General features: G+C 38.4%; 1 protein-coding gene across 8 annotated transcripts in view; it reads right to left on the reverse strand.

Moving 5' to 3' along the window:
• DENND6A (DENN domain containing 6A) overlaps positions 1-22,052 on the reverse strand; it is a 135,833-nt gene that overhangs the window by 11,806 nt on the left and 101,975 nt on the right. For 7 of the 8 annotated variants that reach the window (XM_032289574.1, XM_032289582.1, XM_032289580.1 and 4 more), the window contains 6 exons: positions 21,708-21,787; positions 20,082-20,144; positions 18,933-18,988; positions 7,141-7,263; positions 6,448-6,543; positions 4,071-4,165 (listed from right to left, as the gene is read on the reverse strand). In XM_032289574.1, coding sequence (XP_032145465.1) covers positions 4,071-4,165; positions 6,448-6,543; positions 7,141-7,263; positions 18,933-18,988; positions 20,082-20,144; positions 21,708-21,787 — 513 coding nt within the window. The remainder of the gene's footprint in view (positions 1-4,070; positions 4,166-6,447; positions 6,544-7,140; positions 7,264-18,932; positions 18,989-20,081; positions 20,145-21,707; positions 21,788-22,052) is intronic. The other variant, XM_032289576.1, reaches the window with a different exon arrangement.

Consider the following 22,052-nt stretch of genomic DNA (forward strand, 5'->3'; position numbering starts at 1 on the left):
CGTGCCATTGCACTCCAGCCTGGGCAACAAGAGCGAAACTCTGTCTCAAAAAAAAAAAGTTATCCATGCAAAGAAGAAAAGATCTTTAAGTAAAAAGTTAAATACAGAAGTATGAAAAACATGTTGCTTAAAGAGCTGCAGATAACGGTAGGAACAGTAATAGCTACCATTTACTGAAGATGTTCTCTGTGCCCGTCTCTGGTCCAAGAACACTGCACAAATTATCACATTTAATCTTCACAATTAAAGTTTTGTTTAAGATGCCCATTTCACAGATGAAGACACTAAAGCATGGGCAAAACTGATATTCACCTGATAAGTACCAGAACAAGCTGGCTACTGCATCATGCATTGTGATTGAGTGCCCTATTAAGACAGGTTGTTATCTCAGTCATAATTAGACACAGAGGAACATCCTGTCCAAGAATGTGGGTACACTAAAACTAGGTACAATACAGAAAAGGCAATCCCTTTATATCAGGAGAAATGATACTCCTGCAAGGTTAACACTAAATGTATGTTTCTGGTAAGTTTCAGGACACAGGAGAGCTAAATGTTAATTCTTCCCTGTTTGTTCTACAGAAAATGCTTTTTTCTGTAATTTTACTGACCCTGCCAGATTTCTTTTTTTCCTTTGCTCACAGTCTATCTCAGATTGTTTTGAGTTTCAAAGCTAGAATCCTGAGCAGGGCTCTTTGTTGCATAACTTGTGCAGCATTTGCAGTGGGCCTGGCTGGTTTTTAACCCAACAAGCAGAAAAATGCTCCAAGATGTATACCACCCATAAATTAAAAGATACATGAGATTTCATGACTATGACACCAAATACACAAGCAATACAAGGAAAAAATAAATAAGACTTCAAACAAAAGAGAAAAAAAATAAAAAAAAGAAGAAAACAAAAAAAGATAAATAAAACCATTAAATTATAAACTTCTGTGCACAGGTTGGGCATGGTGGCTCAGCCTGTAACCCCAGCACTTTGGGAGGCTAAGGTGGGTAGATCACAAGGTCAGGAGCTCAAGACCAGCCTAGCCAACATGGTAAAACCCCATCTCTACTAAAAATACAAAATGTAGTTGACTGTGATGCTGAACAGCTGTAATCCCAGCTACTGTGGAGACTGAGGCAGGAGAATTGCTTGAACCCAGGAGGCAAAGGTTGCAGTAAGCCAAGATTGTACCACTGCATACCAGCCTGGGAGACAGAGCAAGACTCCATCTAAAAATAATAACAATAATCAATCAAATAAACTGTCCATCAAAAGACACCATCAAGAGAGCAAAAAGACAATACAAAATATAAGAAAATATTCACAGAGCATGTATCTGATAAGGATGAGTAATCAGAATACATAAGGAATTCCTATAACTCAAAAAAAAAAAAAACCCATTTAAACAATCCTATTAAAAGTGGGCAAAAGACGTGAATAGACATTTCTCCAGAGAAGATACATAAATGGCCAATAAGCAATAGAAAGATACTCCAAAGAAGATATATAAATGGCCAATAAACAACAGAAAGATACTCAATATCACTAATCATGAGGGAAATGAAAATGAAACCCACAATAAAATACTCATGCCCATGAGGATGGCTACTATCAAAAAAATGGAAAATAACAGGCTGGTGTGGTAGCTCACTCCTGAAATCCCAACACTTTGGGAGGGCAAGGCAGGAGGACTGCTTGAGCACAGGAGTTCAGGACCAGCAACAGTACAAGATCCTGTCTCTACAGAAAAAAATAAAAAATTAGCCAGGCACAGTGGTATGCACCTGTACTCCCAGCTACTTGGGAGGCTGAGGCAGAAGGACCACTTGAGCCCAGGAATTCAAGGTTACAGTGAGCTATGATTATGCCAGTGCACTCCAGCCTGAGCAACGGAGAAAGACCCTATTGCTATAAAAAAAAAAAATTTTTTTAAGGCAAAATATTTAAACAGACATTTCACCAAAGAAGATACATGAATGATAAGAAATAGATGAAAATGTGCTCACCATCATCAGTCATTAGAGAAGAGCAAATTAAAATCACCATTTCAAACATTCTAGAATGGCCATAATGAAAATGACAACATCAAATGTTGGCAAGGATATGAAGAAATAGGAACCCTCATACATTGCTGATAAGGATATAAACTGATGGGCCACTTTCGAAAACAGTTTGGTGATTTAACAGATTTATCAATTCATGCTGCTCTACCAATGATTTTGTGCAAAAGTTCTCTACCTACATGTAGCAGAGAGACTTCTTCCACTGGAAAGAGAAAATAATCAGTAGTCTACTACATTACAATGAATAGTCTAAATTATTAGGTTCAAACCATGAAAATGTCAAGATTAAACTAAGATTCAAAAAAAAATTATCATATCTTCTCATACCCAGGACTCTTGAAACTGTTGTTCTCTGAACTATCAATAATACTCTAGATAGAACAGTAATAGAATGGTAGGGGACCATGACATTTACAGAGTACCATGTATCAGGCACTGTGTTTAGTCTTCCTAGCACACCAAAAATTTGAGGCTTAAAGATGCTATTCAACGTATTAGCACACAGTTCTGATTGCCAAGGTGAAGCCCTTTGCTCTTTCCTCTATTTCATAAGGCTTCTAAACACTTCAGTGTAATACCGAGTCCAGAATTTGTAAATAGTACTATTTAGAATGTTCTCCTTGCGAGGCGCGGTGGCTCACGCCTGTAATCCCAGCACTTTGGAAGGCCAAGGTGGGTGGATCACGAGGTCAAGAGATTGAGACCACCCCTGGCCAACATACTGAAAACCCCGTCTCTACTAAAAATACAAAAATTAGCCAGGTGTGGTGGCACTTGCCTGTAACCCCAGCTACTCGGGAGGCTGAGGAGGGAGAATCTTGAACCCAGGAAGCGAAGGTTGCAGTGAGCTGAGATCACGCCACTGCACTCCAGCCTGGGTGACAGAGCCAGACTTTGTCTCAAAAAATTTTTAAAAAAGGTAGTGGCTGGGAGTGTGGCTCACACCTGTAATCCCAACATTTTGAGACACCAAGGTGGGCAGATCACCTGGGGTCAGGAGTTTGAGACCAGCCCGGCCAACATGGCAAAACCCCATCTCTACCAAAAATACAAAAGTTAACCAGGCATGGCGTCAGGTGCCAGCAATCCCAGCTACTTGGGAGGCTGAGGCAGAAGAAACACTCAAACCTGGGAGAGCAGAGATCACGCCACTGCACTCCAGCTGGGAAACAGAGTGAAACTCTGTCTCATAAATAAACAAACAAACAAATAAATAAAGTAGTTACAAAGTTATTAGAAAATAACTTCATAATCCCAACTATTTCAGTGGAAAATTCATGAATGTCCATTGTTATGTAAGAGAAACTTCTTCCAATGGAAGGAGAAAATAGTCCGTAGTCTACTACATCACAATTAATAAAACAGTCTAGGCTCAAACCACGAAAATAAAATATCAAGATTAAATTAAGATTAAAAAAATTTTTTTCATATCTTCTCATACTCAAGACTCATGTCCTTAATAAACGTTCCATTTAGTTGTCATCTAGGTTAACAAAACTTCCAGCCTCAGAATTCATATACTTACTTAAACATTTGTTAAACTCCTATGATGAACAAGGTACCGTGCTGTCTTTTCCATGTGGGAAAGACACTTTCAACCACTCACTAAATCAATAACCTGTGCTACAGTAACATATACTTGTTTTGAGACCTAGTTGAGAATTTTGTGACAAGTCTGGAGTAATTCTAGTTTTTTACAAGGTTTTACTCAAGCAGTACTGGAAACTTCTGCTTTATTGGGCATATATATATAAAGCTAACATTTTGAGGCTTCGTTTTACTATAATTCATTCTATGTCATAACACTATAAGCACATTTTTTTGGTAGGAGGACATAACAGATTATACATATTATAAGAACCTGCATATTTTAGTGGGAAGTTATACTCTTCTCCAAAGGTCTCAAAGAAAGCTGCCATCAACATAAAAAGTAATCAAGGATGAAAAGAAAGGAAGAAAGAAACCTGTTCAGCAACACTGCACACTAAAAACAGAACACCAAATTTATACTTTACCTGTAGGTTTAAGGTCTCCTATTCGAATAATATGTGGCCAGTGCTGCAGTGTCTTAGCAAAAAAAGGGTTGGTTACTCCTAATATAACTGAAGGCCTATATAAAACAAAACAAAACAAAACAAAAAAGGTGAGAAAAAGACGAATGTTAAATCAGTGAAGAATATCTTACATTTTCTTTTCAATGAACAAAACACAAAGTGTTCTTTCCTTTACTCAACATATTACATATCAACTATATGTCAGGCAATGTGTTTTGTACTAGGCATATAAAGATGAAAGAACATGGTCCTTCCAACAGCACACAGGAAGAAGGGTATACACACCCAGTTATGATGCCAAAATTAGAAGACAGTGAAGGTGGTTTTAAAATGCACACTAATCACAAAGGAGAACCTGCGTCTACGAGGGGATTAAAGGACAGCCTCACCAAAGAGATAATATTTACAGGAAGACATGAAAGATGAGTAGGAGTTTTTTGCCAAGTGGATGAGAGAGGGAAGAGTGATACAGAACAAACTATGTGCAAAGCAATGAAGTGACATCATGGCCTGTCTGTAGAACTACAGAGTTTAGCATTCCTGGAGCAAAAAGCAGAAAGGATGAATACTCAGAAATGAGAATATTGTTGCCCAGATCATCAGTACCAAGTTAGTATGCTAAGAAGTTTGGATGTTATCTTTTTTTTTTTTTTTCCAAGACTTGGACTGCCTGATAGATGTTATCTTACAGGCAAATGGAAAGTACTAGATAACCAAGTGGAGGAATGCTGCATGAAAGCAAAAGTGCTTATTAGAAAGATATCTCTGGAAGAAATCTGAAAGATACCTTATGAGGAGAGGAAGAGGAAGGGATGGATACAGGGAAGGAGGGAAGAGAGAGAGAGAGAAAGAATGAAAATAAAGGAAGAAAGAAAGGGAAAAACAGGGCAATGATATGCCCACCGGGTCAAAAAGTGAGAAGAGTCTTGATGATTTGGCAAGAACAAATTCAATAAATATGAAGAAGTCCATCCACAGTTGAGACTAGAAGCAACCAGAAAATCAAGAAGTGGAAATAGTACATGGAGATTTTTGTTTTTGCTTTAGAAATCTAGCTATAAAAACGTGAGCGATAGAGCAGGAGATAAAAGGGAAAGGGTAAGATTACTTGTTCTCTTCTTTTTACAAACTGAAAGGATTTTTCATGAAAAAAATAGAATTGAAAGTACAACATAAGGCCGGGCGCAGTGGCTCAAGCCTGTAATCCTAGCACTTTGGGAGGCTGAGGCGGGTGGATCACGAGGTCAAGAGATCAAGACCATCCTGGTCAACATGGTGAAACCCCGTCTCTACTAAAACTACAAAAAATTAGCTGGGCATGGCGGCGCGTGCCTGTAGTCCCAGCTACTCAGGAGGCTGAGGCCGGAGAATTGCCTGAACCCAGGAGGCGGAGGTTGCGGTGAGCCGAGATCGCGCCATTGCACTCCAGCCTGGGTAACAAGAGCGAAACTCCGTCTCAAAAAAAAAAAAAAAAAAGAAAGTACAACATAGTGGCTATTAATGAAAATATAGCTTCCGTTAATAAATAAAATCACTTGGGCTGGGTGAGGTGGATCACACCTGTAATCTCAGCACTTGGGGAGGCCGAGGTAGAGAGATCACGAGGTCAGGAGTACAAGACCAGTCTAACCAACAGGGTGAAACCCCACCTCTACTAAAAATACAAAAATTAACCAGGTGTGGTGGTGCGTGCCTGTAATCCCAGCTACTCAAGAGGCTGAGGCAGGAGAATCACTTGAACCCAGGAGGCGGAGGCTGCAGTGAGCTGAGATTATACCACTGCACTCCAGCCTGGACAGGAGAGCGAGACTCCATCTCTAAATAAATAAATAACTTACTTACTCAAATAAGGTACTAACTCTTAAAATCCAAAATTACTTCCAGCAGCTCCTCAAACTTTCCTTTTATACGATCATTCTGGGCCGGGTGTGGTGGCTCACGCCTGTAATCCCAGCACTTTGGGAGGCCGAGGCGGGTGGATCACGAAGTCAAGAGATCGAGACCATCCTGGTCAACATGGTGAAACCCTGTCTCTACTAAAAATACAAAAAATCAGCTGGGCCTGGTGGCGCGTGCCTGTAATCCCAGCTACTCAGGAGGCTGAGGCAGGAGAATTGCCTGAACCCAGGAGGCGGAGGTTGCGGTGAGCCAAGATCGCGCCATTGCACTCTAGCCTGGGTAACAAGAGCAAAACTCTGACTCAAAAAAAAAAAAAAAAAAAGATCATTCTGCCTGTAAGTTCAAAATTTAGGTTAGACTTTTACTGCCAAAAATAATTCTACATAATTTTGGTTATAAAGGTAATACCTGGTCAATAGAAGTTATTCTGTTTACTTACGGAGCTTGAGTGCGTGTAGTATATTCTTTGAACTCACTATCATGAATAGTGAAATAAGGTCGGAAATCACTGAAGTACTTTAATGGAGAAATACAGCTGTGGAACAGGAAGAACATGTAAAACAAAAGGACACAAAAAAATTAAAGGTCCTAATCCATAACTAGATAACATCTACACAAATAGTGTACACACAAAGGGATACTTTGTTTATTTCAATAAATGGTAAACTCATTTCACAGAATTAGAAATATATATATACATATATATATATATATATGTATATATATGTATGTAATGTGAAATGGTATACTGAAAGAACACACTGGGAATGGGGCAGAAGACAGGGTGAAATTCTGGCTCTACCATTTACTAGCTATGTGCCTTTGACTCTACACTGATCATTCACACAAGTTATATTTATCAAGGGACAACTTCATGTAATGAATCAATGTGCCTGTCACTCAGAACAACAGAAGCATGGTTCCAGCCCTCATGGAGCCTGAATCAATTTTCTCATCCATAAAATGGTGCTATAATAAGCATTACCTTCTGATAGGGCTGTTGCATGGATCAATGCAATAATGGGTGGGGAGACATACAACAGATGGGAAGTGCTGCAAATATCACCAACAGGTTCAATACTGCAGCATCAAAAAAAAAAAAAAGTCAAAAATAGTAACCAAATATACTTACTTAACAAGTGCCAATACAGTCTCTGATGATTCCGATGGTGATGGTGCCATAACCACAAGGGGCTCCCCCAACAGCACCAGCTCCCAGAGCATCTGACTATGAAGGAAAACTGGGCAGAAACACCTGAAAGGTGATGCACAGTAGAAATATTTTTTAATATAGCCAATCCTGTTTTTTTTTAATTGAACAAATGGCTCCAGATTTTTTTTATTGAACAAATAGCCAATCCTGTTTTTAAAATTCCTACATAATATTTCTAAAAACTCCACACTGACATAAATTCTTCCTATTTGTATCTTGATCTGATACACAAATTCATTTAGAAGACGGTGATATATAGAGACATTAAGTCCCTTTTATTCACATAAAAATATCTATCAATGACTCATTCTAATTTTTACAAAATTAAATGTAATATACTGACACAAGGAATAACTGACAAACAATAAAAGCATATAATTCTTAAGTTGTTGTACTAGGTTGGGCGCAGTGGCTCACGCCTATAATCCCAGCACTTTGGGAGGCCGAGGTGGATGGATCACGAGGCCAAGAGATCAAGACCATCCTGGTCAACATGGTGAAACCCTGTCTCTAATAAAAATACAAAAATTAGCTGGGCATGGTGGCTTGTGCCTGTGGTCCCAGCTTCTCAGGAGGCTGAGGCAGGAGAATTGCTTGAACCCAGGAAGCAGAGGTTGTGGTGAGCCGAGATCACGCCATTGCAGTCCAGCCTGGGTAACAAGAGCGAAACTCAGTCCCAAAAAAAAAAAAATTGTTATACCATATGATAGATAGATGTATTTTATCAATATTGCTTTAATACATTTAAATTTCAATTCTAAATATTTTTAAGAAAACAAGAAAAATTAATTTTCTTTAAGAGGCACTTATTGGATATACTTAATTTAAAAGCCAATACTCTTGATATTAAAGAATGATGACAAATCACAAGGGGGAGTGCTAATGCTGAACAAGAGTGAACCTCCTGGGCAGATACTCCCTCTACAGAAATGCCACGTTTTTTTTTTTTTTGTTGTTTTTGTTGTTGTTTTTTTTTTTTTTGAGTTGGAGTTTCGCTCTTGTTACCCAGGCTGGAGTGCAATGGCGCAATCTCGGCTCACCGTAACCTCCGCCTCCTGGGTTCAGGCAATTCTCCTGCCTCAGCCTCCTGGGTAGCTGGGATTATAGGCACGCACCACCATGCCCAGCTAATGTTTTGTAGTTTTAGTAGAGACGGGGTTTCACCATTTTGACCAGGTTGGTCTCAATCTCTTGACCTTGTGATCCACCCGCCTCGGCCCCCCAAAGTGCTGGGATTACAGGCTTGAGCCACTGCGCCCGGCCTAATGCCACGTATTTTTACAGCAGCCCTGGAATTGCATGGAGGCCTGTTGGGACACAACTCTGCTAGTATGCTACTGAGCCTAAGACACTCGGTAACTTTCACTTATTTAGGAATTTTCTCCTGACTTGGTAAAAATTTTTTCTAGTAAATTAGGGGGAAAAATCTTATCTATTTATGAAAAACATAACCAATCCACTCAGTTGAAAAGACACACATGCAAAGAAAAAGAAAAGAAAAAACAATTAAGTGCAAAATATGCAACAAATTATGAGATGGAAATTAGGGGAGTTAATTTTAACTATTCAAAAACAAGTGCCAGAAAAGAAAAAAACAAAAACAAAAAAACAGCTCATGGGTAAGGCAAAGGAGTTCTTCCTCTTCCCTTCCTAAGCAACTCAGTCCTAAAGCAGAACATGGTGGGTATCTCTGCCACAAGGGAAAGAGAGCCACACTGGTCAGCGAGGCATGTCAGAGCTTATGTAAGGTAAGGTGGGCATCTATAGCCAGGTGGTGGCCTGCTGTGGAGCTGCTGGAGCCCAAATGTAGTGAGGAAGGTATACATGTGTGGGGATTATTTGGTTTGCATTCATGAGCCCAGGAAGCACAGAGGTAGCCCGATGTGTAGCATCAAAGACAGAATGAGTTGAGTAGGCTGTCACAGTGTGGGACCACTTGGCAGAACGTGTCAGAGCAGAGGAATGAGGGTATCTTTATGGAGAATTACCCCGGAATGGGGTGTGTAAGCACACAAGCAGGGTAAGGAGGGCACTCATGTGAGGCTTGACCTGGTGTCGAGTCAGAGCCCAAAAGAGGGGAGATGGCACCCACTTGTAGACATGGTCTTGTGGGATAAAGTTACCTGAATGAGACAGGAGGGTATCCATAGGGGAAGTCAATCCAACAAGGAGAATCAGAGAGTGAGCAGGGTAAGGAGGGTATCCATGCAGAAGGGAAGCCAGGTGTGGGATGTCAGGGCCCAGGAGGGATGAGAAAAGTATTAGCATGGAGGACAAAGTTGCAGCAGAGTCCTAGCCAGAGCAATCAGACAAGAGAAAGAAATAAAGAGCATGCAAATTGTTAACGAGGAAGTTAAACTGTCACTGCTGACGACATGATCATATACCTAGAAAACCCTAAAAACTCATCCAAAAAGCTCCTAGAACTGGCAAATGAATTCAGCAAAATTTCAGTATACAAAATTAATGTACACAAATCAGTAGCTTTCCAATAGCAACCCAGCTGAAAATCACATTAACCCCTTTTACAACAGCTGCAATAAATAAAATTAAATACTTAGGAATATACTTACCCAAGGAGGTCAAAGACCTCTACAAAGAAAATGACAAGACACTGCTGGAAAAAAATCATAGACGACACAAACAAATGGAAAAACACATCCTCCTATGTTCATGGATGGGTAGAGGCAATATTGTGAAAATGACCATATTGCCAAAAGCAATCTACAAATTCAAAGCAATTCCCATGAAAATACCACCATCATTCTTCACAGAACTGAAAAAACAATCCTACAATTCATATGGAACCAAAAAAGAACCTGCATAGCCAAAGTAAGACTTAGCAAAAAGAACAAATCTGGGAGGCATTATGTTACCTGCCTTCAAACTATACTGTAAAGCCAGAGTCACCAAAACAGCATAGTACTGGAATAAAAATAGGCATATAGACCAATGGAACAGAACAGAGAACCCAGATATAAAGCCAAATACTTACAGTCAACTGATCTTTGACAAAGCAAACAAAAACAAAGTGGGGAAAGGATACCCTATTTAACAAACAGTGCTGGGATAACTGGCAAGCCACATGTAGAAGAATGAAACTGGATCCTCATCTCTCATCCTACACAAAAATCAACTCAAGATTGATCAAACACTTAAATCTAAGACCTGAAATCATAAAAATTCTACAAGATAACATTGGAAAAATCTGTCCAGGCATTAGCTTAGGCGAAGACTTCATGACCAAGAACCCAAAAGGAAATGCAACAAAAACAAAGATAAATATATAAGAATTCTTTTGCTTCTGTACAGCAAAAGAAATAATCAGCAGAGTAAAAAGACAACTCATAGAGTGGGAGAAAATCTTCACAATCTATACATCCAACAAAGGACTAATATCCAGAATCTATAAGGAAGTCAAATTAGCAAGAACAAAACAATCCCATCAAAAAGTGAGCCAAGGACATAAACAGACAATTCTCAAAAGAAGGTATACAAATTACCAACAAACATGAAAAAAATTCTTAACATCACTAATTATCAGGGAAATGTAAATCAAACCCACAGTGTACTAGCACCTCACTCCTGCAAGAATGGCCATAATAAAAAAATCAAAAAATAATAAATGTTGGAGTGGATGTGGTTAAAAGGGAATATTTTCACACTGTTGGTGGGAATGTAAACTAGTACAACCACTATGGAAAACAGTATGCAGATTCCTTAAGGAACTAAAAGTAGATCTACCATTTGATCCAGCAATCCCACTCCTGGGTATCAACCCAGAGGAAAAGGAGTCATTAAAAAAAAAAAATACTTGTACATGCATGTTTACAGCAGCACAATTTACAATTGTAAAAATATGGAACCAGCCCAAATGCCCATCAATGAGTGGATGAAGAAAATGTTGTAAATACATATATAGTTGTGTATAGATATATACCATGAAATACTACTCAGCCATAAAAAGGAATGAAATAATGGCATTCACAGCAACCTGGATGGAATTGGAGACTATTATTCTAAGTGAAGTAACTTAGGAATGGAAAACCAAACATCATTATGTTCTCACTCGTAAGTGGGAGCTAAACTATGAGAATGCAAAGGGAGGAGAATGATACACTGAACTTTGGGAACTTGGGGGGAAAGGGAGGGAGGGGTTGAGGGATAAAAAGACTACACATTGGGTACAGTATACATTCCTTATGTGATGGGTACACCAAAATCTCAGAAATCATCACTAAGGAACTTACTCATGTAATCAAACACCATCTGTTCCCCAAAATCCTTATGAAATAAACAAAAAACTTAAAAAAAAAAAGTTGCAGCAGAGATGGAACATTGATTACTAACAGGGGTACTGAGCCAATCAGCAAATAAAGAGTAATTTAACATATTATATATGAATGTGTATATATACATGCATTTATACACATATACACAGACACGCACAAACATACACACACATATCCTAGCTTTGTCCACTTGAGAGGGTCTAAAAGCAATGATATCCCAATATCAATAAGTACACCAGGTGCCCAGATGTTATCTGCAAAATCCTATTCTCTGCTAAAAAGAACCAAGGCTTTTTTTTTTTTTTTTTTTGAGACAGAGTTTCTCTCTTGTTACCCAGGCTGGAGTGCAATGGCGCGATCTCGGCTCACCGCAACCTCCGCCTCCTGGGTTCAGGCAATTCTCCTGCCTCAGCCTCCTGAGTAGCTGGGATTACAGGCACGCGCCACCATGCCCAGCGGATTTTTTGTATTTTTAGTAGAGACGGGGTTTCACCATGTTGACCAGGATGGTCTCGATCTCTTGACCTCGTGATCCACCCGCCTCGGCCTCCCAAAGTGCTGGGATTACAGGCATGAGCCACCGCGCCCGGCCAAGAACCAAGGCTTTTTATAAATGGCTGATTCTAGGGCTAGGGAAGAGAAAACACAAGATGATCTGGAACCCAAGAGAACAGAAAACATGTCCACACAAAGACCTATACACAAATGTTGACAACAGCATTATTCATAATAACCAAAAGTGTAAACCATCAAAATCTCCATCAAAAGGTGAATGGCTCACGCCTGTAATCCCAGCACTTTGGGAGGCCGAGGCGGGTGGATCACGAGGTCAAGAGATCGAGACCATCCTGGTCAACATGGTGAAACCCCGTCTCTACTAAAAATACAAAAAATTAGCTGGGCATGGTGGCACGTGCCTGTAATCCCAGCTACTCAGGAGGCTGAGGCAGGAGAATTGCCTGAACCCAGGAGGCGGATGTTGCGGTGAGCCGAGATTGCGCCATTGCACTCCAGCCTGGGTAACAAGAGCGAAACTCCGACTCAAAAAAAAAAAAAAAAAAGGTGAATGGATAGGCAAGATGTGGTATATGCATATGGAATAAATAAATAAATACACACACACACACACATATATATCTATATATGGACATATATACATATGCGTATTAAGTATATATACATATTTATTCATTTATTTATATTTGTTTTTTTGACGGAGTTTCGCTCTTATTGCCCAGGCTGGAGTGCAATGAGGTGATCTCGGCTCACCACAACCTCCACCTCCTGGGTTCAAGCGATTCTCCTGCCTCAGCATCCCTAGTAGCTGGGATTACAGGCATGCACCACCATGCCTGGCTAGTTTTGTATTTTTAGTAGAGACGGGGTTTCACCATGTTGGTCAGGCTGGTCTTGATCTCCCAACACCTCAGGTGATCTGCTTGCCTCAGCCTCCCAAAGTGCTAGGATTATACGTGTAAGCCACCGTGCTTGGTCCATCCACGTGGAATATTATTCAACCATTTAAAAAATGAAGTACAGACAGTCCCCATGTTACAATGGTTCAACTTACAATTTTCAACTTTATGATGCTGCAAAAGCAGTACGCATTCAGTATGCTCCTCAACTTATGACAGACTTACCTCTGGATAAGCCCACTGTAAACTGAAAATATCAAAAACACACTTTCAACTTATGATATTTGCAAAGTTACAATGGGTTTAATAGGACATAACCCCCTTTTAAGTCATGGAGCATCTGTACTGATTCATGATACTGCACAGATGAACCTTAAAAGCATTATGCTGGGTGAAGGAAGACAGACACAGAAGGTCACATTTGGTATGATTCTAATTAAATGTTTAAAACGACAAGTACATAGAGTTCCGTAGAGACAGAAAGTAAGTTAATAGTGGCAAGGGGCTGGGAAGAAGAGGTAATGGGAACTGCTAATGGGTACAGGGCTACATTTTAAAGTGATAAAAATGTTCTGGAATTAGCAGTGATGGTTGCACAACTTTGTGAATACATTAACAAACTAGTGAATTGTACTTCAAAAGGTTGAATATTGTATGGTATGAGAATTACAACTTAGTTTATTTAATTACCAAAAAAAAACAAAACAAACAAACAAACAAACAAAAAAAAACAAAAAAAAACCAAAACCTGGAATATCCTGCACCAGAAATCAAGGAAGTATTCAAAGAAGGACAGAAGCCGGGCCCTGTGGCAATGGCTCACACCTGTAATCCCAGCACTTTGGGAGGCCGAGGCAGGTGGATCACAAGGTCAAAAGATGAAACCCTGTCTCTACTAAAAATAAAGAAGCTAGCTGGGTATGGTGGTGTATGCCTATAGTCCCAGCTACTCAGGAGGCTGAGGCAGGAGAATCGCTTGAACCCAGGAGGGGGAGGCTGCAGTGAGCCAAGATCACGCCACTGCACTCCAACCTGGTGACAGAGTGAGACTCCGCCTCAAAAAAAAAAAAAAAAAAAAAAGAATGATAGAGATATGGCAAAAACATAGAGGCTAGCCTATAGTAATTTCTCATTGGCTAAACTGGGGACACTTTGAATATCAAAATAATAATGGACTAGAATCCACCGAATAAAGCAAGAAATCAGAGTCCAAGCAAATATATAAAATAGTGTGCTGATTTAAAATATGTCCAGGCTGCCCATGGTGGCTCATGCTTGTAACCCCAACACCTTAGGTGGTGAATGAAGGTGAGAGGATCACTTGAGGCCAGCAATTTAAGACCAGCCTGGGTAACAAAGCAAGACACTCTCTCCACAAAAATAATAAAATTAAAAATAAACAAATAAAATCTGTCCACAAATTCTTTGACACTCCTTTCAAAACATGGAGCCTAATTCTCTTGTTCTTGAGTATGGACTGGATTAGTGGTTTGATTGTAAGCAACAGAATATGGTAGAAACTACAATGTACAATTTTGAAGGCTAGGTCTTACAGGACACCGTGGCTTCAGCCTTCTCTGAGTGCTTGCTCTGGGAAAAGTTAGCTGCCATGTTGTGAGAACATTCAGGCAGCCCTATGGAGAGGTCCATTAGGGCTGAGACCTCCTAACAACAGCCACAAGGAACTGTGATCTCCAGGCAACAGCTGTGCAAGTAAGCCTTGTGGGGAAGTAGACTCTCCAGACTCATGTCCGATTGACTGAAACCACAGCTAACAACTGACTGCAACCACATAAAAAACTCTGAGCCAGAATCACCCACCTAAGCAGCTCCTAGATTTCCAACCCTCCAAAACTGTGTGAAATAATGTTTGCTCTTTTAAGCCTATAAGTATTGGGGGTAATTTGTTACACATCAATAAATAACTAACATACATAGTTTCAAATGTCTTCCCCAAGAATACCTAATTACAAAAGGAAAATCAACTTATTTGTGGAGAAGCTTGGAGGACACTACATTAATCAAGTGATCAAAATGAACATCATCAATAATGAGGCAAGCTCAACTTGTGTGCCATCTCCTGACAGAAGCAGAGCCTCAATCTAACCAGAAGTAAATACCAGACAATCCTAAACTGAGGAGTTTCTGCAAAATAACTGTCCTGTAATCTGCAAGAATATAAGAGTCATGAAAGTGACAGACTAAAGAACTATTCTAGATTCTAAACTAGACATTATTATAATAACTGGTAACATTTGAACTGGTCTTAGTATTAGATGATATTAACTGATCAATGTTGATTTTACCAATTTTGATGGTTGCATTGTATATGTTTGTAGGAAATAGATTCTAAAGTATTAAGTTATGATAGGGTACCAGGTCTCCAGCTTACTACCAAATGGTTCAGGAAAAAAAGTCTTCTGTATTGTACTTGCCACTTTTCTGTTGGCTTGTAAAAAATAATCAAAGGAAAAATGAAAAAGGCCTACATGAAAACATCTGATCAACTGACTTTAATAGTGGGATTCCTTTAACGCACCAAGTTGCAAATTATTGTCTTTCAAATATATTAATATATTATTAGCAAAGGGCACAAATAGAAGTTAGGAAGTATAGTTACAAGATACATAATTCTTTGAAAGCTTTGTATTAAACTTATCTCAAGCTCTAACTGAAAAATATTAGTAGTGTGCACCAAATTAACTACAGTACAGGATTACTGAAATGAAGGTCTGTAAGGAAATCACTGGATCTTTTTTTTTTTTTTTTTTTTTTTTTAGTACCACATTTATATTCCCATTCTGGAGTACCATGCCTTTATGTTATGCTCTCACCATTAAAACAGCGATGCCTTGGGAAAATAATTAGGAATTAACTTTTAAGAAATAAATAATGGTTTCAACCTTTTGAGAAAGATATAGTATGTTATTATAAACTGAAACCTAAACCCAAAGGAAATTAACATGTGTCAAATAGCATGAGATATATTTTATGGGGTGATAGGCTTTCTCAATCTCTGAAACACAGAAACAGCCGTAACTGTTGACTATTCAGCCAATGCAGTAGAAAGCCAAAATAACTTGTTTCTCAAGTCACAATAGGGAACAGGGGAGAGAAGCAGATGGTGAGAGGTGATAACTGATGTGTCTCTCATTGTACTAGGAATCGATAGCAAATATCATCAGGTAAAATGTCTCTGACTGTAAGGCAAGAAAATGTCCATTTCTTTCAACAGAAAACTGCCCTTCAATTCTAATGTCACCTCAAAAACAGAATGAGAAAACTATTTCTCTATCAAGAAAGCTGAAACCAAAACCATGGTCCATGGAATAGACCTTGACCTAGTGAAAGGAGCCCCTATACTCAACTGTATCTCTGCCACTCAAATTCAAATGCCTTTCTAGGTCTCTGCTCTCAAGCTCAGTCTTGGTGTAAATATATCACCTTCAATATAACTGGCAAACTTTCATTCACACTAATAAATGTGAAATATAAGCTCTATCAACATAAAACAAAGCACACTGTCACAAATAAAGTATTAATCTAATCATTAGCTATCAAATGCTTGACATAATACTATCACTGTGTAAGATTATTTGTCAAAATTTGGCTTTCTTATCTCTTGGGAAACAAGAATTAAAAAACAACAAACTAACTTGTCCCACTCTTAAAACAATATTATGTAATTCACATCCAGTAGAAGAGACACGTGCTAATCAAAGGTGTTAGTGATGGGGGAATTAACTACAGGTTGGGCATCTCGAATGTGAGAATCTGCAATCCAAAATGTTCCCAAATCCAAAAGGTCTTCAGCATTGACATGATGCCATAAGTGGAAAATTCCACACATGACCTCATGATGAGTCAAACTCAAAATGCAATCAAAATTTTGTTTCATGCACAAAATCATTAAAAATATTTGTAAAAAGTATGTTCAGGATATGTATATAAGGTGTATATGAAGCATAAGTGACTCTTGAGACCATTCCCAAGATATCTCATTATGTATAAGCAAAAATCCCCAAATTTAAAAAAGTCCAAAATCCAAAACACTTCTGATCCTAAGCATTTCAGATATGGCGTATGCAACCTGTACCACAAAAGCTAAGATAAACAGAAAAGTGTAAGTCTCATACCCAGAAGTTCAAAAGAAAAAAATGTCTGATAATTAAACTCTGTATTAATTTATGCCACTTCAGCAAACAAATTATTCCTTAATGAGTCAAGTATTAAAAGGAGAAATAGTATACATTCCTCTTAGTGCATTTTTTCTGTAATATTTACTCATTTATTTTGGGGACGCTCCCTCTTTTCATCCTAACAATGCTATAGCATATAATTTTTTAAGAAAATTAATTTGTTTTAAAAGTCACATTTATTACTTGGTATATTCTCAGGAGTTATGGGTAAGAAAAGTAAAATAAAAAAGTCCTATTTATAATTTGTGTACAGTAAAATTTACCCTTACCAAAGATCTAGAATAGTTCCATCACCTCATGAAATCCCTGCAGCCCTTATGTAGTAGATTCCTTCCTTTAGCCCCAGGTAACCACTGATCTGATTTCTGTCTCTATAGTTTTGTCTTTTCCAGAATATCATATAAATGAAATCATTCAGCAAGTATCTTCAAATATCTGGAGTCTTTCACTTAGCATAATGCTTTTGGAAGTCTTTCATATTATTGCATATATTAACTGTTCCTTTTTTTTTTTTAAACTGCAGAGTAGTATTCCATGTACATTCATGTATTACATTTTGTCTGTCCATTTATCAGTTGATGGACACTTTGGTTGTGTACAGTTTTATACTACCATGAATAAAGCTGCTATATAAACATCTGTGTATAGGTTTTCACATAGACATGTTTTCATTTTTATTGAGTAAATATCTAGAAATAGAATGGCAGCACTGTGCTAGGAGCAACATACAAAGCTAACTAATCTTTTTGTTTTTTTAAAAACTAACCAGTCTTTGAAGTAGTATTCCATGTACTTTACAAGTCATCAAAAAAAAAAAAGATTGGGCAGATGTGGTGGCTCACACCTGTAATCCCAGCACTTTGGGAGGCCAAGGCAGGTAGATCACTTGAGATCAGGAGTTTGAGACCAGCCTGGCCAACATGGGGAAACAGCGTCTCTAGTGAAAATACAAAAATTAGCGAGACATGGTGGTGTGCACCTGTAGGCCCAGCTACTTGGGTGGCTGAGGCAGAAGAATTGCTTGAACCTGGGAAGCGAAGGTTTCAGTGAGCCGAGACTGCAGCACTGCACTCTAGCCTGGACAACAGAGTGAGACTCTGTGTCAAAAAAGAAAAAAAGTCCCACCAAAAAAATCCATTTTATGTCTTCCATGACTTTTTTGAGCATTTGGTAATTGCAGTGGTTTTTCAAGCTGGCCTATACATCAGAACCACCTGGGGAGCTAGAACTTGGCACCAATCCAAAGATTTAGCTGCTCTGGGTAAAGGCACAAACATTACTTTTTCTTTTTCCTCTATTTCTTTTTTAAATGCTAACAGTACACCTTTTTTTCATTTTTCATGTTGACATTTTTCAAACATACAAAAAAAACCATAGTGTAAGAGACATCAACATACATATCACTTAGATTTAATGATTAATAATATTTGCCATTTTATGTCATCTATTTTTTCTTACTGAAGTATTTCAAAATAAAACACAAACCTCGTGACATTTCACTCCCAAATAAAACGTATCTTTTTTAAAAAAAAGCATGTTTTCTAACATCATTACGATATAATTCTCACACCAAACCAAACAAAAAATATTTTTACATACTCTATATCCAAATTTCCCTAATTGTCAAAGCTTATAACATGTAGCCAGGGATAAACCATTGATTTATAACATGTAAAACATAGTAACTATTTTCTTTCCATTTTTTTCTATATCCTATATGAGAACATTCTTTTTTTAACATATTACCACCACCATCACAAAGCAAAAGAAAGAAAAGTCAGTTAACAAAACTTTTTATTCTTTACCTGAAAAGATCCACCTCATGAACAGTAGGTAAAATAACAGATATATTTGTGTCTGCCTGAGAGATAAAAAAGAAAAATAATAGAGAATATATCATCAAAATTTACAGAAAATTCAAAGTATATCTATCTCATGATCAATAAGCCATGTTGCCCTATCTAACTTTTAAGATTCTCTTCCTTTAGAAGCATCCAGAGAGGGAATGGGTCTTATCAATCTTCCCTAACATAGCAGAAGATCAAGAATACACAGATAACTTGGATAAAAAATGAATCCCAGGCTCATGCCTGTAATCCTAGCACTTTGGAAAGCCAGGAGGGAAGATGGCTTGACGCCAAGATTTTGAGATCAGTCTAGGCAACAGAGTGAAATGCCATCTCTACAAAAAAATATTAAAAATTAGCCAGGTGTGGTGGCATGCACCTATAGTCCTAGCTACTTAGGAGGCTGAGGTGGGAGAATCACTTCAGCCCAGGAATTAGAGGCTGCAGTGAGCTATGATCATGCCACTGTACTCTAGACTGGGTGACAGAGGGAGACCTAGTCCTTGTTTAAAAAAAAAAAATTATCCAATAGTCAAGATTAGATTAATTCAAAACTGTATGAAATACTACTATTAATACTGGTTGATATGTGACAGAAATATTAGTTTTCCTACTGCTGTTTTTTATTCAATTCAAAGAACAAAGCACAACAAAAAAATTTATACCAGTTAAAAACATCAGTTAAAATATTTCAAATGAAAACTTCAACCCCACCCATGAACAGATGGTGCTTTTGGAAAAATAGGGCAATTGTAACTACAGAATCCTTTTAACTGAGTCTCCTAAAATTGGAAGTCTGCTGGTCACTCTCCTAAGATAAGAGGTTTTTCTAGAATCAAAGCTTATTGAGAAAAAATTCACTTTCCCCTTTTCCTCACAATTAAAATATAAATTCTGAGTTCTCCAGTGTCTACTGGAGAAATAACAAGAAAAAACACCCTAAGAAACATTAGAGAATATATTTGCAATTCATTAAAAATTATTTAATGTGATATTTCAGTAATATTCAGAAATATGTAATAAACTCAAGAAACTGCATTTACTAGTTTAAAAAGTCTGTTAAAGAGACTGTATGTGTTGGATCATTCTACCACAGTACCACACTACCTGCTGAGTAAACTGCACTATTTGAGTTGTCCCAGGCTTGTCATGACATGTGGGAATCCGTACCTTAAAGAAAGAGAGGAAATTATTTTTGGCTACAAAAGAATAGGGGATGAGAAGTACTGCTAAAAAGGTATGGTCAGTAATGTCAAAAAAGCTACAAAAACAAAATATTTATGTCAGAATTAAAAACTAAGGTCATACTTATTTTTAGTCACAGCAAAAAGTAAGTAAATCAAGGTCTCCATACCCATATATACACAGAAATCACTAACTTCCTGAGAAGCAAGTATGTTGAAAAACAGAAAAAGGACATCAGCTTCATACTGCTTCCTGTTTATTGTTCCAATCTTTGCTTCATTAATATACACACACCCAAACACACCCTCTAAAGCTTGCCATACTTTTGGATAAATCTCACAGGAAACAATGAGAACACTCAACAAAGAGCTATCAGTATTACTTTTGATGATTTCCCAGGGAAAAACACAACACAGATCCTATAAAAATGAGCACACGTAGACAGAACATAGTCATAAATCCTACTCAATAGTGAATTGCAAATCACTTACAGTACACTCATACAAAGTCTGAGAGGAAAATGCTAATTTATTTAAAAGAAAAATCTAACAGAGAAAAATACCCTGGGATAAACATGTTTGGTCCTGACATCTCATGTTAAGAACATCATTTAGAACTAGGAACCAATAGCTTTCCCAATTTCTCTTAATTTTTATTAATTCAGAATCAATTCTACTAAGTGATCTATTTCTGCATATCACTCATCTCTGGAGGCACTGGTAGGGCCATAGAGCTGCAGAACTCTAGAAGGTAGCACTTACATGTACATGTATTACATTCAAATGACACTCTTCTGCAAACTCTACAGGATGCCATGGGATCAGAGGTGCCTGAAGCTGTGTGACTAGTGGTTCTAGGAAGCAAAATGAATTGCAGTATCTCTGTAATGCCACACATCAATGAGAAACAAGTGAAAGCAATAACATGACTAACATTAATAGAAGGTTAAAAAGCAAAGCCCATGTGGGAGCTTCCTACAAAGTTCTTTTTTTTTTTTTTTTTTTTTTGAGACACGGTCTCAATTTTGTCATGCAGGATGGAGTGCAGTGATGCAAACATGGCTCACTGCGGCCTCAATTTCCCAGCCTCAAGCAATATCCCAAGTACCTAGGACTACAGGTGTGCACCACCATACCCCGCTAACTTTTGTATTTTTGTCGAGACAAGGTTTTACCATGTTGCCCAGGCTGGTCTTGAACTCCTGGGCTCAAGTGATCCACCCACTTTCGGCCTCCCAAAGTGCTGGGATCACAGGTATGAGCCACCACGCCTGTCCAAAAGTTATTTAAAAAGATCACAATTAGCCTGGGAAACATAGTGAGATCCTGTCTACAAAAAATTTAAAAATTAGCCAGGCATAGTGGTGCATGCCTATAGTCCTGGCTACTTGGGGTGCTCAAGTGGGAAGATCGCTTGATGCCGGAAAGTTGAGGCTGTAGTGAGCTGTGATCATGCCACTGTACTACAGTCTGGATGACAGCACAAGACCCTGTCTCAAAAAAAATTAAAATAAAACAAAAAGGAGACAATTAAGATATGAGATATTACCTTCATTACCACCCCCATGATAGGCAGGTGTAATGTTTTCCCTGGCACTGGAGCAGGCCATCGATCAACATCATTACAAGCTGAAAAATATAACAAAATATTTCCTTAGAATAAGTGAAAATATCAAGTATTAAAAATGAGAGATTAGGCCGGGCGCGGTGGCTCAAGCCTGTAATCCCAGCACTTTGGGAGGCCGAGGCAGGTGGATCACGAGGTCAAGAGATCGTGACCATCCTGGTCAACATGGTGAAACCCCGTCTCTACTAAAAATACAAAACATTAGCTGGGCATGGTGGCACATGCCTGTAATCCCAGCTACTCAGGAGGCTGAGGCAGGAGAATTGC

This window comes from Sapajus apella, unplaced genomic scaffold (assembly GCF_009761245.1).
Source record: "Sapajus apella isolate SASKATOON/1434 unplaced genomic scaffold, GSC_monkey_1.0 scaffold23, whole genome shotgun sequence".
Classification (NCBI taxonomy): Eukaryota; Metazoa; Chordata; class Mammalia; order Primates; family Cebidae; genus Sapajus; species Sapajus apella.